General features: G+C 43.6%; 1 protein-coding gene across 8 annotated transcripts in view; it reads left to right on the top strand.

Annotated features, from left to right (window-relative positions):
- The first annotated feature begins 1,903 nt into the window (after positions 1–1,903).
- LOC147269728 (kinesin-like protein KIF13B) overlaps positions 1,904–15,090 on the top strand; it is a 49,776-nt gene continuing 36,589 nt past the window's right edge. For 6 of the 8 annotated variants that reach the window (XM_086189831.1, XM_086189857.1, XM_086189871.1 and 3 more), the window contains exons 1-4: positions 1,904–2,147; positions 2,371–2,705; positions 7,930–8,023; positions 14,960–14,972. In XM_086189831.1, the coding sequence (XP_086045957.1) occupies positions 2,636–2,705; positions 7,930–8,023; positions 14,960–14,972 (177 nt within the window). In that variant the 5' untranslated portion in view covers positions 1,904–2,147; positions 2,371–2,635. The remainder of the gene's footprint in view (positions 2,148–2,370; positions 2,706–7,929; positions 8,024–14,959; positions 14,973–15,090) is intronic. The other 2 variants (XM_086189847.1, XM_086189840.1) reach the window with 1 other exon arrangement.

Raw genomic sequence — 15,090 nt, 5'->3', positions numbered from 1 at the left:
CCAGGACTAACTCATCATCATCATCATCATCATCCATCCATCAAATGTCTACCATTTATCTTGTTAAGAGCCGCCAGTCCATCACAGGGCCAACACATAGAGACAGACAACCATTCACACTCACATTCATACCTACGGTCAATTTAGAGTATCAATCAGCCTCGTCCCCTCTTGATGTCTTTGGACTGTGGGAGGAAGTTGGAGTACCAGAGAGAACCCACACAGGCACAGGGAGAACATGGAGACTCACACAGAAAGATCCTGTGCTGGAGCCGGGGCTCGAACCCGTAACTTCTTGCTGTGAGGCCACAGTGGTGACCACTGCACCACGTTGCCGCCCACATCATCATCATCATCATCATCATCATAATCCCTTTTTTTCATTTTTCAATCTCTGTGCAACCTTCTCCGCTCTGCTTTAAATACAGGCATTTTTCCTTTTTTTTACTCTGAAAAAGCACCAAAATGGAATCACTCCCTCAGGAGGATGAGGTATTTTTGTTGAATATTGGGGAAATATAATACAACAAATAGAGCATCGGTTATTGTATCGTTTTTCTCTCATCGTTCACAGTTAAAGATCATTTTAGACCATTTTCTCATTTCCATAGAGCCTTGATGACTTCAGCGACCCTAAACAGGAAACATGGCAAACGAGAGACGGAAGAATGGATGGACTTCTTTTCCTGCAGTTCAACTACTATCCAGCAGGTGTCAGAAATGTCCCAGTTTTAAAAGCAGATTTCTATGCCCAGGCACATTCACAGCCCGAATTAACAACAATCCTTTGTTTCATACAAGATTACTTTTTTTTTCTTCAAATAGTAACATTTATTGTGGAAAAAACATGTCAAATGTATCTATCCCACATCAATTCACAACTTTTCATTAAGTCATCATTTATAAATACTCGACACTGAATCCTTATTGGAGTCCCAGGAACAACAAAGCTCCAAAAAGCATTGACATATTGGAGTCTTTTCTTTAATAGAACATGGAGAATGGACCTGATTTGCACGCACCTTTACAGAGTTTGTGGTGTCTTTTTTTCATTTTTTTTTTTTTGCACATGATTCTCTTCATGCAATATGTGGCAGAGTTCATATTTGAAATATTGAATTGCATATCACAGCCGCAATGTTTATTTGTTTGTTTTTTTATTTGTTTTAATATGCAATTGAAAATTCTATTCTTTGTGTTGTGTTGATGTTTAGCAGCCCCGCTGTTTTCTCGTTGAGGGACAATTACATAAATCTAGACTTATCTGGGTTGACTGGCGTGTAGCTAATGTGATATAAAGCAACTGAACTGGACACAAGCAGGTTACCGGGTTTTATTGTGAAAACTGTCGTGGGGAGTGTTCCGTTAATTTTGACTGACGTACAACGGAGGAAGTGTCGCGTGACTGACCGGGGTCTTGAACACATCTGGTAACAAGTCCCCCTTCCTCTGTAATTTAACTAAAGTAATTGTCGATTGAGTTGCTATTCGTTGTCCGTTTTTTTCTCTCTCCTCCGTGTAGGTTCTAAAGCTTTACTGACTCATGATTAACCGAGCCCGGCTTTCCTCGTTAACGGTACTGGCCGGTGTACTGTTAGATACATGTCCTTCACTGTGTAACTACTTGAGAATAGCCCTAATTAATTTACTGTTAATAAATTATATGTAGCTATTTATGTTTATTGTCCAAGAACATCGTTGTTTTTTATTTTTTATTTTAAACTTATTCTAACTTTGAAACGCGAAACTGACTGACTTCCCCCTCACTGGCACTGCATATGGTTTGGCTAACGTTCGCGGCTCCAAGTAAAAAAAACGTTACATATTAAGCGAAACTATTTAATAAAATCACGATGGCAAGAGAAGCGTGGTATTTGTTACAGGTTTCAAAATAAGTTTCCGTTTCTGTCAAAGCGGCGTTATGTGTATCAAACTTGCCGCTCGGTGTTTGACAAGTGAACGTCTTGCTTTTATTCTGAAGGCAGGAATCTCGTGCGGAAGTGCGGGCGCTGCTTCCTGCCTGTAGCTCGACACAGAGGGAGGGCAGACACTGGGAAGCTGTATTTCATTGCCAGGCGTTTTTCTGAGGATCTCTGACGCTTCTACGGGTAGTTTAACGGTGTCACCCCTGGGATGAATCCAACACGGTATGTAGCTGGAACACTGATTGTTGTCTGGTGATGTTATGTCGTCAAATTAAAGGAAATGGCCAAAATCAGCCCCCTCCCCGGTGCTGCTCCCCTTCAGTTTGTCTGGCAAATTAGCTGGCTAGCCCGTTTTTTTGCCTGGCAGATAGCATATGTTTGCTCAGTCAAAACCATCATCCGCTGTAACGTCGCCCTTCATTTAAATTTCTCTTTTCCTTCCCAGTCTCCGCGCCCATGTGGATCTAAATTAACCCGGAATATGAGCAGAAGAAGAGGATAACGCATCGGCGGCTGGCTTCCTTTTGGGATCCTGCCCAGGCTTTTTGTTTTTCCGTGGACATGCCTGGTCTATGGAGCAGAGCTGAGCGAAGCTAGCTGGCTGACAGTCCGGCTAGCGCAACATTCCCAGGCTTGTGGATGATCATTTAATTGAAGTGCTGATTTATTTTGGATCAGCGCTACCTCCACCCCGTGGTTAAGGAGCCAGCATGGGGGAGCCCAGCCTGGACGACTCCAATGTCAAGGTGGCTGTTCGTGTACGGCCCATGAACAGGAGAGGTGAGGGACGTGATTCTGCTCACACTTGACAAGACATTCTCAAATATCATCCTCTTCATGGAGGTTGCATCTGTCTCATCTTGTGGTAGATTTCATCTCAGAGTGTTCTCATAATTAATATCTAGATACATTGCATGTGTCTACAGCATATGGAGTGGTCAGTGCACTGGACAGAGCTGGTCATAAGACATGGACTCCTTCATGTTAACATTGTACACAAATTGGCATGTCCACGGATGCTGCCTTGACTGAAGCACTCCCTGTTTAATTTCCTTGGAACGGGATGCCAGTCAGAAATCACCACCCATTAGTGAAATGAGCTGCTGCAGATTAAAAAATGCAGACTGGTCTGGATGGCACATGTGTTCACAGTGCTGCCATAGGGCTTTCCTCGTGGCTGCCTGCCATGCAGCCAGATTTAAGGCCAGCTACTGTGTGAGATCTGCTGTAAGAGTGTCTAGACGCTTTGTCTCTTTCTGTCAGTAGCTTCTGCACTTCACTTGTCAGCTGCTGTAGCAGTTGGCCAATTCTGTAATTAAGCCAGATTGGTTGATAATATTCAATGAAACAACAGCCATATATCAGAACTCTTCTCAGAAGCAACAGTGCTCTCAGTAACAAGGCATCATTTTCTAGAAAGAGAGTGTGCAGCGATTTTGTGTGGTCTGAGCAGATGCTTTTCATTCACCATTGTCATCACTGCCTGACTAACATAGGGCCCACATACATGTGTCTTCAATCCAGCTGTCTTCCCCAGGCTGCTACATGTCAACTTACATCCTCATCTCTAATTTTAGAAATGGCAGTGACAACAAAGGCACAGTTGAAAACAAATCTGCGCGCTCAAACATTCCTACAACACACTTAACATTGCAAATTCTCAGTGCTGGATGCAGGAAAGCACGGATGATATTGTGTAGTTGATTACTAAGGTTTGGATCCACTGTGGTGTTCCATGAAAATATGAGAAGAGGTTGATGCCGAGTGGTTGACCACCAACCAGCAGTGTGGATCACGTGTGCCCCTCTCTTCCATCTCTGAGCTGGAAGAATCGGTCATAAGACCAAGGCAGTGGATCGCTGCACTGTTCCCAGGGATTTAGCTTTTGAATTGAAGAGAAACTCAGTAGTCAAGAAGGATGATATTTTTCAGTAAGTGCTCTGTGAAAGGTTACACATTTGTTTTGGATACTCAAAAATCCCTTCCAACTGGGTCGTAAGGTTATTTTCATGTTGTAAAAGACGCTGGAAGTCTGTAGAATACAAAGTGTGGGCAGGACATAACTGCAGCACCAGGATATTCAATCTAAGAAGGTATTTTGACACACAGTCAGCCTTTATTGAATAGTGCACCTCCCTGCAATCTGAAGATTGCAGTAGATTCCATCCCAGTTTCCTTTGAATATATATACACTCTTAACTACACAGCTTTAATTTAGATTCATAAAGGCTGGAATTAATTGTTAGATCGACGAGCAACATCCTTGTCAGTGACCACAGGTCCAAGAGTGCACAGAGTTTGTACAAGTCTCTGTCCCAACGATCCTGACGGGTATAAGTGATGGCGAGATTTAGCCAGAATTTCTTAACTTCGTCTTCGTCTTCCTTCGTTTTCCTTTACTTCCTCTGTCAAACTGTTAAAGAAAATCTGCCATCTCATAATCCCATTTTTTAAATCCCTGGCAAAAGTTGAATTTTTATTCATTTATGTTTACATACTCAGGATACCAGACTGAAACTGAGAGTAGGAAACCCATCAGAGGTCACAGACTTTCCATCGGAAGAGAACAGACTTCCAAGTATATTAACAGACTTATGGTCACCACGTACATGTGTGGGAAAGAGGAATGAACTGCATGTCCTTAAATCACCAAAAAGCTACTGTGACATAAACCTGATGATGGTTTAAATCAGCTTTTTCTACAGTGTGAAAGGATTACTTGAACATTTGTAACAGGGACACTGTTGTGTGTGCTCACAGTAATATTAACCTCATAGCCCATACCTGCAGGCTCGGAAACCACCAAAGAGTCATGTCATGCTCCATTTTTTTCTCCTGATTAAAGTCACGTGTTGAAGAAAAGCAGCATGTATTAGTGGTAGCTCTACTACCACTCAATTCTACTGTTGCAAATTTGTACATGCTTACTTCTTAGCAAGAAAAGCAATCATTTTGGTGAAAGAGAATAAGAAGGCAAATTGATGGCTTGCTGAGGGCAGTGGAAATGGGTTTGGAACCAGCAGTGCCACGTTTCCAGTAGTGCCTTTCTGATGATTTCTCTGTCTCAATAGGGCTTCTGTCCACATCCAGCAGTGCTAATGTGAGACATTTACAACTTTTAAGGGCTGCGTAGAAGTCACGTCAGCTCGATGTGAAGGAAGAATTTTAATCTCATGTCAGTTTAGAAGAGTTGAATCTCAAAAACTTGTCAGGCCCAGAAAAGTTACTCCCTGTGCTCCTCACCAGATGAAATCATTTACTGGTGCAACCTCTCAGAGCTGCTTCGGTGCACGGTAGCAGTGGAGGAGTGAGAGCAGAGGGGTTGTCCTTCTCTTTTCCATCTCTGAGCTGATCATGTGGTTCAGACCTGTGACAGCAACAATAAGCAGGCCTCTTTAACCTTAAGGCTGCTGGCTCTGTGTATCCCAGGTTGAGGAGGAGAGGAGGTGTAGCTGCCTAGATGGACAAAGGCAGGAAGGGAGTGAGTCTGAATGAATATTTGCTAACGTTGCGTAATGCTCCATGTTCCCATGGCTGTGGCCTTCGAAGAACAGAGCAGCCCCATGCGTAGCAACGACAGTGCCGCGGGCCAATAGTCTTCCCAGCTGATGTCAAGGCTCAAGGCTGCAACTGGTGCTGCGGTCCAGGGAAGGATGGGAGAGAGGCCTGGTGGAAAGTAGGAGCTGGTTACAGAGCACGGAGAGGAAGACAATGGGTACATTTATCCTCCAAAACAAACCGCATCACACTTTCCTCACTGCTGAGCAGGAAGCACAGCTGCAGGATTAGGGTTGTGTGGGTAATGTAGGCAAAATCAGCAAAGGAGAGCATGGAAGTCAATTTTAGTGTTCACCTCACCCTCTTGTCTTTCAGTCCCTCTGTTTAACTTTATCTTGTTCTTTGGCTCTCGCGGCCTTTTTGTCACTCTGTCTCTGTTGGCTCGCCCGGCCTTCTTGCTTTATAGTTTTCTTGACAGCAGAAGAATTGATCAGTGATTCAGGTCACCTGACCCTTGACACCATACAAGTTTCCATAGCACTGCCCGCGTGTTCTGAGCTGGCTTTCTAAGCAGACACTTCATGTCCTCGGTGCTCCTGGTTTGTTCCGACATGGAAAGCTGCTCAGCTTTACAAAGACATGTGATGTTTCATTCAAAGGCCTTGGTTGTTGATGTCATGGTATCAGTTTGGGTCATTGAAGTGTAGACGCACATCCTTGGTAGAGGCTTTGGTCAGGAAATGCAGCAATGCAAACACAACGTAGTGCGGATCAGTAGAGCAGCTCTTGTTGGAGAGAGGCATTGTAAACCAGACTGCTCTTCCTGCCCTAACACATTTGCTAATCTTCATCATCCTTTCTTGTTCTTGCATGCCTGCTGTATCATAGGGAAACGATTATTCACTATCACCAGGGAGATGATTGAAAGTAAGTAATGTGCCAAGTGGTGATGATTAATATAAGATGCTTGTCACGCGACTGCAGTGGAGGTTCATCCAGAGAAACCTAGTTTCCTCTGTTTGGCCACTGAGCAGGATGAATATTTGTTTACACGGGTATTTGAACTGAGGGCTACAGTTACTATTAGGAAAAGTCCTCCTCGCTGCTGGAGTGTCCTAGAGCAAACACTGAATTCCAGCTGAAGGAGTGCTGTTCTAGCACTGACCCCTGACCTCTCTGTTGAAGGGAGCTAAAGAGAAGAGGATATCCCTACCAGGGCCAACACAGCCCCATCCTTATCTAATCAGTCCGGTTACAAAGCAAGAACTTGTCATGAAGTTTTGCTGCCTGGTTTCACACCTAGATTGAGATCGTTATTATTATAAATAAATTGCATTTATTGAATATTTAAGGGTCCTTAAGAGAATTATTTTATTTTATTCAGTTTATAGTTTTGATGCCCGTGTCACACTGGCAGCACTGAGCCTGAATGCAAATTTTTGCAAAACGGATGAACGGAGAATTTCCAATCGTTTGAATCATCCAGCATGCAGAAGAGACTCAACATTGATGGGCAGAACGGTTCACTGACCTGTGCAGCCGAACATCATTAATATCTGAGTGGTCAAAGCTTTTGAACCCTTCCTTAGGCTGAGTTGGAAAAGACCAATTGGTGCTTTAAATGCCAAGCGTTGCATCATGAAACAAACATGCTGGGGTCATTATGGGAGGTCTTTAGTTGTTTGTGTGTGTGTGAGATAGAGAGAGAGAGAGCGAGTGAGCTACTGATTGCCTGGATGAGTCCTGTTTTATTGATCAACCTAAAGCTCACTCCAAGGTAAAAGGTCAGGTTTCAGAGCCGGCCTTTCCTCATTCTACACACACAATTGTTGGAGCTGGTTGTCCCACAGGAAATTACTGTACTGTCATGTTATACAACATTTACTGAAGCCCTTGTAGGTTGTGGACAGTGACGTAGCTTTCAAACAAAAACTTGTAAAAGTCAGACTCATCAGGTGCATCTGTGGGATATTTTCTGCTGGGTCTAGACCTTCAGCACTAGTATGGCACCAGCTGACTTGATTCTGTCCTGTCAAGTATCAAAAGATGCCTCATCATTCAGTACCAGATTTTCAGTACCCGACTAATAAATCTGAAACATCCAACTGAAGATTTCAGGATCTTGTGTTGAAGTCAAGGTATTGGTAAATGGTCCGTATTTATAAAAACCCTGTTCTGCCTCGCTGCCATGCAAGGTGCCAAACTACTCGTTAGGAGCAATTGTCCTTTGAAACGGTTTCTGGGGGAAGCAAGACTCTAACCAGTGACCCTTCAGTTACCAGACGACCGCTTCACCACGATCCATGCCTGCTGTGCCCAGGTCAAATCACGTGATCACTGAAACGACATCGCCTCCCAATCCAGTTCAAATATTCAGCTGCTGTATTTGAAAGCCCCCAAACTACAAGTGGCTGGACATGTGAAGAATGTAGATGTAAATGTTACCACAGCAGCCCTGGTTGCTTTTAGTATTTTCTTGTAACATTGTTTATTTTCTCATCCACAGAAAAGGAATTAAACACAAAATGTGTTGTGGAGATGGTGAAGAACCAGACAATCCTCCATCCTGCGGGGGCCAACCTGGGCAAGGGAGACTCCAGGTATGTCCATTGCTCCTTTTATTCTTTTTAAACACAATTAAGTCAAGGTTCATAGACGTGTGTACTCCAAGATGCGTCTTCTAAAGCAACACAGAATATAAAGGTTTAGCTTTGTCTGCACGTCTGTTCATTTAACCCTGATTTGTACAGACAAACGCATCGAAATGAGTCCATAGACTCAAGTAGCTTCTTATCAGCTGAAATAGCTCTTGTACTGCTCATCTCACCTTTTGGCAGATTTACTACTCTTCTTTACTGTTTTCTTTTTTTAGACTTATTGTAGCCTCACAAGTGTGCAGTATCTTGTAAATGGATTTGTATCCTTCCACTGATTGCTATTTCTCTGTAATCTCAGGTTGGTTTGGAATGTTCCTTTGTCTTTGTGGTGTAGTTTTGGACAGGAAACTCACAGAGCAGCTGTTGGAACTTGCAGGAACTGGTGTATTGATTTCACCTCAAATATCACTCACTTATTTTCCTCTTCAGCTTGTGTTTTGTCTCCATCTCGTTAAAGATCTGCTGTTTGTGGTGGATTGTGATTTAGTTTGAGTTTTGTAGTTGGGAGTTTTGGCTGCATTGGGCGGACCACAAGTGTGTGTTTGAGTTGTCTGGTCTTTGTCTGAGTGTGTGAATTCTGCAGAAGCAATCAGACCCAGCGATCTCTGTTTGGAAGACAAAGTAAATCACCCCATCTGTAATGAAATGGCTTTAATTAATAAAGTATTTTAGGGAGTTACATTATGTAATGGTTCTAAATCGGCCAGTAGGTCATGCTTGACTACTGAATGCCATCTGGGTCAGAAGAAAGATCCTCTTGTGACTGGTGAAGCTGCAGACTGCCAGATCTGAAGAAGTGAATAACACTGGCTTCAGGCTTGTATTGAGGAGCTGTGTGTGTGTGTGTGTGTGTGTGTGTGTGCGCGCGCGCGTGTGTGTGTGTCAGAGGTGTCTGCGCCAGGAAGAAAGACAACAGCAGTGAAAAAGAGGCAGACAGATAAAATCATACATAAAAAGATGGACTCCACACTCCTCCTCTCCTCCCTCACTCTGTCGGGTCGTAACTTCTCAGTGCCTGGCTTCCTCCCTTTTTCTCAGCTCTTCCGTTTCTGTGGCAACACAGAGGGAGGTTAACTCGGGGTCACTGTCAGTGACCGTGAAGCCCCTTCCCTGTGTAGGGAGACGATGGAAGAGGGGGGAAACCCTCATTTACTCAAGCATCTGTCGACCATAAACTTCTCCTGTTGACTTTTATGGAGGAGTGAACAAGAGCAGAGCTGTAGTTTTTCTTGCTGTCCCTGGGTGACAAAGGGCTGAGGAAGCAGCAGGAGGATGGGACTGAGTGAGTGCTGTCCTCAGCCTGCAGATGCTGCTCTCATTTTGTTGGTTTGTGTCCACATAATGTTGCCATTGAAGGAATCTTTTACTCAACATTTTGTTGGTAGTTGAGAGGAAGGGGGAGCGAGAGGAAGTATGCTATTAAGTCGCGATGCTGCAGGTGCTTGCTGTTTGCTTAGTCAGCTGTGCCGCCAGGATGCCTTTTGTTTGAATTTAAGAAGATGATCCATAAAAGGGTGACGGAACCCTGTCTATCCTGGGTAGCTCGCGTGTAAGAACTTGAGCCTGTTGCTTGGATTTTGTAGGTTATTAAACAAAACAATTAAAACAAAATCGGGCAGGCTTTTAGTGGAGTGGATGAATTTTTACTCCCCTTTATGACCTGTATCTATCTGCCTCTATCCTTGCAAATGATACCACTTTGCAGAACCAAACTCAGAACACGCGACAGCCATGATCATATTAGCTACTGGGCCAGACATTAGCTCTTAGATATACTCAGCTTTGAAAGAGAGCAGTCATGTTACACCAACATATATATGTAGCAAATATTCCTGGTGAGGTTTATTATATTTCATCTGAAATTCATCAGAGAGAGAAACGGATGATATGATGCAGAAGGAGTGTGGTGTGTTTGAGGTCAGGAAATGGGGGTAAATGTCTCTTCTGCAGTTTGTTGGAAGACAGAAAACTTTATCGACCTTTTTACCTGTAATGTTTACATTCACCTTGACTAGTGCTGGAATCCTAATCTCTGCTGTCTGACGGTAGATCTCACTGTGGGGGTTTGAGGGAGGATTAGTTGTGTTTAAATACAAAATGAAGGCTTCTCTCTTTCACGTGAGCTGTCAGAAAACAGCTCTCCGGCCAAGAAAATGGTAAAAGTCAGCGATGTTGATCTGACATCTATTCACTGCATGGCTTACAGCAACCGGCGAGTGTTGACTGTCTGTGCCACTGAGCTTACTCCTGTTTAGTGAGTGTATTCAGACAAATTGAGTTATTGGCAGATTATGACGCTGGCTGAATGCCCTACAGCTTCTGCATTAGCGCATTAGCACCGATTTGTTTTCTTTTAGACAGAGCCCATTAAATCAAATCGAAGCTGGATTTGCCTCTCCATTGAGAAAACCATAAAATTGACCCAGAGTATCTGTGGACCATGTCTTTAACCAGATTCAGTTCTACGTGATGTCCCTTTGATAACAAGTATAATTTTCTGACATCTCCACTCACTGAGGCAGGATCTGCTCACCTCACGCTTGGAGCATCACTCAGATAGAAGTGGTTGCATTATTTAGGTCCTGTCTAACTCTGCGCCCTAATGTTGTGGACATTGATTGCACATATGTTTTAGCTTTGTAATTCGAAATGAGTTGCTTGCCTACTTAGCTCCTCATTATTTTACTTCACGTAGAAATCTCCTGTACTTGGGTATGAGCAGATGAGTCCGTTCCATCCTTGAAAGCAAGCAAGGCCGTGAATCTTGAGCAGGGAGGCTTTAACAACCCTGCCGTGCTCGAAGAGACCTTTTATTATAAAGAAAATTCCACAACCCAGATTAAATGGTGAAGTAGTTCATACAAATTATTACTTTTCTAATATGTAACATTCAGTCTTTGAAGCCATGAATTTTGATTTCCCTACCATGAATAATTTGAAAAGACCTTACTTTGAGGTCATTTCCTTATTTTTTCTCCCTCCTGAGTCGTCGGTGGTGTGTCTGATTAAGTATTTCCACCAGCAGAATCTCTGGGCAGGCCAGACTTCCTTACACTGCCACCCCAGTGACTCACTCCAGTGGTTCTAGTCTTTTATGGATTTTGTGTGTCTTATTCTCTGTAAGCACTGCTTCAAGGTGATCGTCATGCTTGCTGACAGCCACTGATTTTTTTTTTAAACGGCCTACTAGCAGAAATTTTACATTACATCTCATCGTTTGGTTCCCTCTCTGCGTTCTCACCTGCCCTCTGAATGGTTTTGCAGCCTCCTTGAATGTCCTAACTTGTGTAGTTGAAACTGCTGGTTTAGGGCACCGTGTACTAGCCTGTCTGATAAGCAGAGAGCTAACCTCCTACAGCGAGTGGTCAGACATCACTCTTTCCATCATGCCTGAGGCTGTTTGCATTGGACTGGTGAAGCTGGATGTTGGCGCACTCTGACAACAGCCTGTCAGATGTCAGTGAGGCAAACCCAAGCAGCTTGGTTTCCAATGCACTCAAAGAGGGCTAAATCTTGAGATGTTTACATTACCCATGCATTAGGTCAGTCTTTATTTTGTGCAAGAGTTATTTGAGTGGGCCAATGTCTGAAGAAAAAAACAAAACAAACATTTCAGTTTAAGTAGAAAGGAGGGATTTAGATGAAGCGCTCAAACACTTCTGTCTCAACCAAACATATCATGGTTTTCAGAGTCTATCATCCTAATGACAGGGAAAGAAATGAAGGACAAAGTGTGGCATTCATCAGCAGACCACTCTGGGTCGTGTTCTCCACTGTTTCTCCAACAGTGGCACGAAGACCTGCTCTCATTGTAACATCAAAAGAGGGAAATAAATATATCTAATAAAACATACACACGTAGTCATGTAGCAAACGCTGTAGACGGCCACTGAAGTATTTTAAAAGTCATAAACAAAATTGCCGTGCAGTTGTGCAGAGACTTAGGCTCGGCTTGGTGATAGTTACGGTGTGTGTGATTGCAACATGGAATCTTGAGTGCCGGTGCGACTGAAGCGGAAGCAAATACAACTGTTCAGGATCATGTTCTGCTGTTAATGTGAAGCCAGCGACAACTTAAGTCAGTCAAGCTGGACTGACATTTGCAGTGGAACAGCTGTCTTCATTTTAGTGATGTGTTGTTTGCTTTTTGGCTCCTTGACACTTACGGCACAATATCTCATATGCCTGATTGAAACATATGCACCACCCTCCCTAGCCAGGTCATCCCTGCTTTCCCTGAGAGCACGCCCTGAAGTGGGGACTGTCTTCATCTGGCCATCAGCTTTAGCTACAAGCTGGGTAACAAGAGGGAAGTGTGTGCTTGTCTTCCATCCGGCTGTGGCAGCGAGCACAATGAATCGATCAAATTGATGTGCAGGAGGCCTGAACCGTTGTCCACCTGGACCTTGACCGTACAACATGACAACATGAGAAATGACATTCCTCCAAATCCAGTTTCGCTTTTGGATTTCTTTATTGATTTCAGTGTTTCCCAGAATTGCAAGTCTGTCATTTTCCCCTTCCTGCCATGTCAGTCAGTATGAGGGTCACTCCTGTTGTGTGGAGCCATCAGTGTGTATTATGTTACGCTGATGCAAATTCTACTTCAGCTTAACATTCCAGTGGCAGGTCCAGCATCCAACATCCCGAACCCCCTTTACTACCTTCAGTCTCCGCTGCATCCTCCACTTCTCATTCTTTCGCGCAGGGCCGTGGATGGTACAGTCCCAGAGAAAAGAACAATGCAAGAACAGTAGAAAGGGGGGGAGGGGTGGAAGCAACCATGCATTAAGTTATTTTTTAAATGACGGTGATCAGAGCGGAGGAGCAGATCGCATGGACGAGGAACGAATAGAAATGTTTGAGGATCGAGAGAGGCGGGTGCACGGCTCTCCTGACTGCCTCATTCTCTCTTCTCATTTGTCGGGGGGGACTGAGGGGGGCTGGCTCGCTTCATTAATGGACGTTTGAGAGCAAGACGTGGGTGATCCTTCTCGCCCCGCAGTCTTTGAAGCAACCATGACAGCTGTCATCACTACGTACGTCAAAACCTGCCACACTGATTTCACCCTCGTGTTTGGAGACGTGGCCGTGGCGAGACGGTGGGCATGGAGGACGCTCTAAACCCCCCCTTAGATGAGCATTCAGGATTTCACAATTTCATATCAGAGACCACAGGATCAGCAGTCCCATGTATGATGATTTTTGTTGTTAGATATGGTTGTACAGAGTCACAGTTGTCTGTGTTCAGCTTTTGTATTGAACCAATTCTTCCCATCTTCCAGATTGTGAAATCTCTTTAAATCACCACATAGTTCTCAGGATTAGCATCAATTCGGGGAGGTGGGGTCTTAATTATATCAAAGCTTGTAAAGCTACTGCCTGTAGAAGCTTTTTTTTTGTGGTTCAAGTCTTTATGGGGAGCACATTACCATGGAGCACAGGAGTCCACTCAACCTAGCGTAATTACGGCATTGTCCTCAAACGTGCATTTGAAGTCATTGATTTTATTGCTGCACGATCAGTGGAAGCGCCAGGGTGATGTCCGCCTGAGCCTTTGCAAACATGCTGATACTGTCAAAGTTATCCTTATATTTTTTGTGCAAATTTTGCATAAATCTTTTTTTTTTTTTTAAGAGATGGAGTGAAATGTGTATGTGGATGCTGGTGGACTGAAGTTAGTAAATTGGGAAAAAATAATTCCCTCGGGGGGGTGGAAGTTGGATGGATAATTAACACCATTTTGAATAGCGTGAGAGCTAATGTGTGCATCACTGTTTAGCAGAGTGAGAGGTGTTCACTTGAGGCCGTGATGCCATTCGTGATGAAGTCAGTGTGTGCTGTGCTTTGTATGGAGAAAAAAAACATGAAGCCCTTGTCGATATGGAAAGCGTGCTAAGAGCGTTATTGTAGACAATGTTGAGATATCTGAACATGTTGAGTATATTATCTGTGTCAAAGAGTAGTGTTAAAATGTGTAAGTGAATGTAAGAATATGTAATTGTTTTCGTAAGATGGCTTTGATTTTGTTTTTAAAATTTACTTGATTAAAATCTGATGAGGCTACTGGACACTCCTCATATTCTAGATAGCTGAGACAGTTGAAGAGATCATTTCTAAAGGCCAGGGCTGAATGCGTTTGATACTGTTTCTGGAGTGCTGTGTGTTTGCTTGTATGTGCAACCAGCACCATATTTGGGGTTATTTTACCCTCCTTTTAAATGTCAGGTTTATTTATTTTTTTATTCTTAGTGTGACCTCAACCCAGTAACCTCTCTTTGCCACCATCATATTCGACCTGAAGCTACCTCGACCCTGTGCCAACTGCACTACCAACCCCCCAATGCACTCACTCACACACACACACACACACACACACACACACACACACACACACACACACACACACACACACACTGCTACAACAATTCAAGCAACCCTGGAGATTCTCTAATCCCCAGGCACACTGGGATGTATGTGGAAACTGACATCCGCAAATACACGCTAACCAAATCCCCTTGCGAAGTTTGTTTTGACAAGTGATGAACAAAGATGTAAACAACGCACACACGCGCACACACACACACACATACACACACACACACACAAATGATATTCTGTGACTAATATATGACTGGTAAGAATAAGAAAATACTGCAACCATACTCTCTCAGCTGTCAACTAGTGTTTTTATTTTGACCTATGCTTTGTTTCAGTATAAATTGCAAGGACTCATGATTATTATGAAATAAAGATTGATTCACCGACAACAGCTGCTGCAAGTGGGTACCGTTCTACATTCTCCCAAATATGCACTAAATGTCATGTTCCTATCTTTCCACATGCTCCCGTGGACTTCAATCCTCCCAACATCATCAGGAGTCAGTCCAAGGTAACACACACACACACACACACACACACACACACACACACACACACACACACACACACACACACGCAGACTCCCTGAGCAGTGAGCTAATTCTGTGGTTGTGAATCAGCAAGTTCAA

The sequence above is a fragment of the Aulostomus chinensis genome, chromosome 2, assembly GCF_037954235.1.
Source record: "Aulostomus chinensis isolate RoL2024-O1b breed Wild chromosome 2, RoL_Achi_v1.0, whole genome shotgun sequence".
NCBI lineage: Eukaryota > Metazoa > Chordata > Actinopteri > Syngnathiformes > Aulostomidae > Aulostomus > Aulostomus chinensis.
The sequence above is the reverse complement of the archived record's forward strand: the minus strand, read 5'-3'. Positions and strand labels throughout refer to the sequence as shown.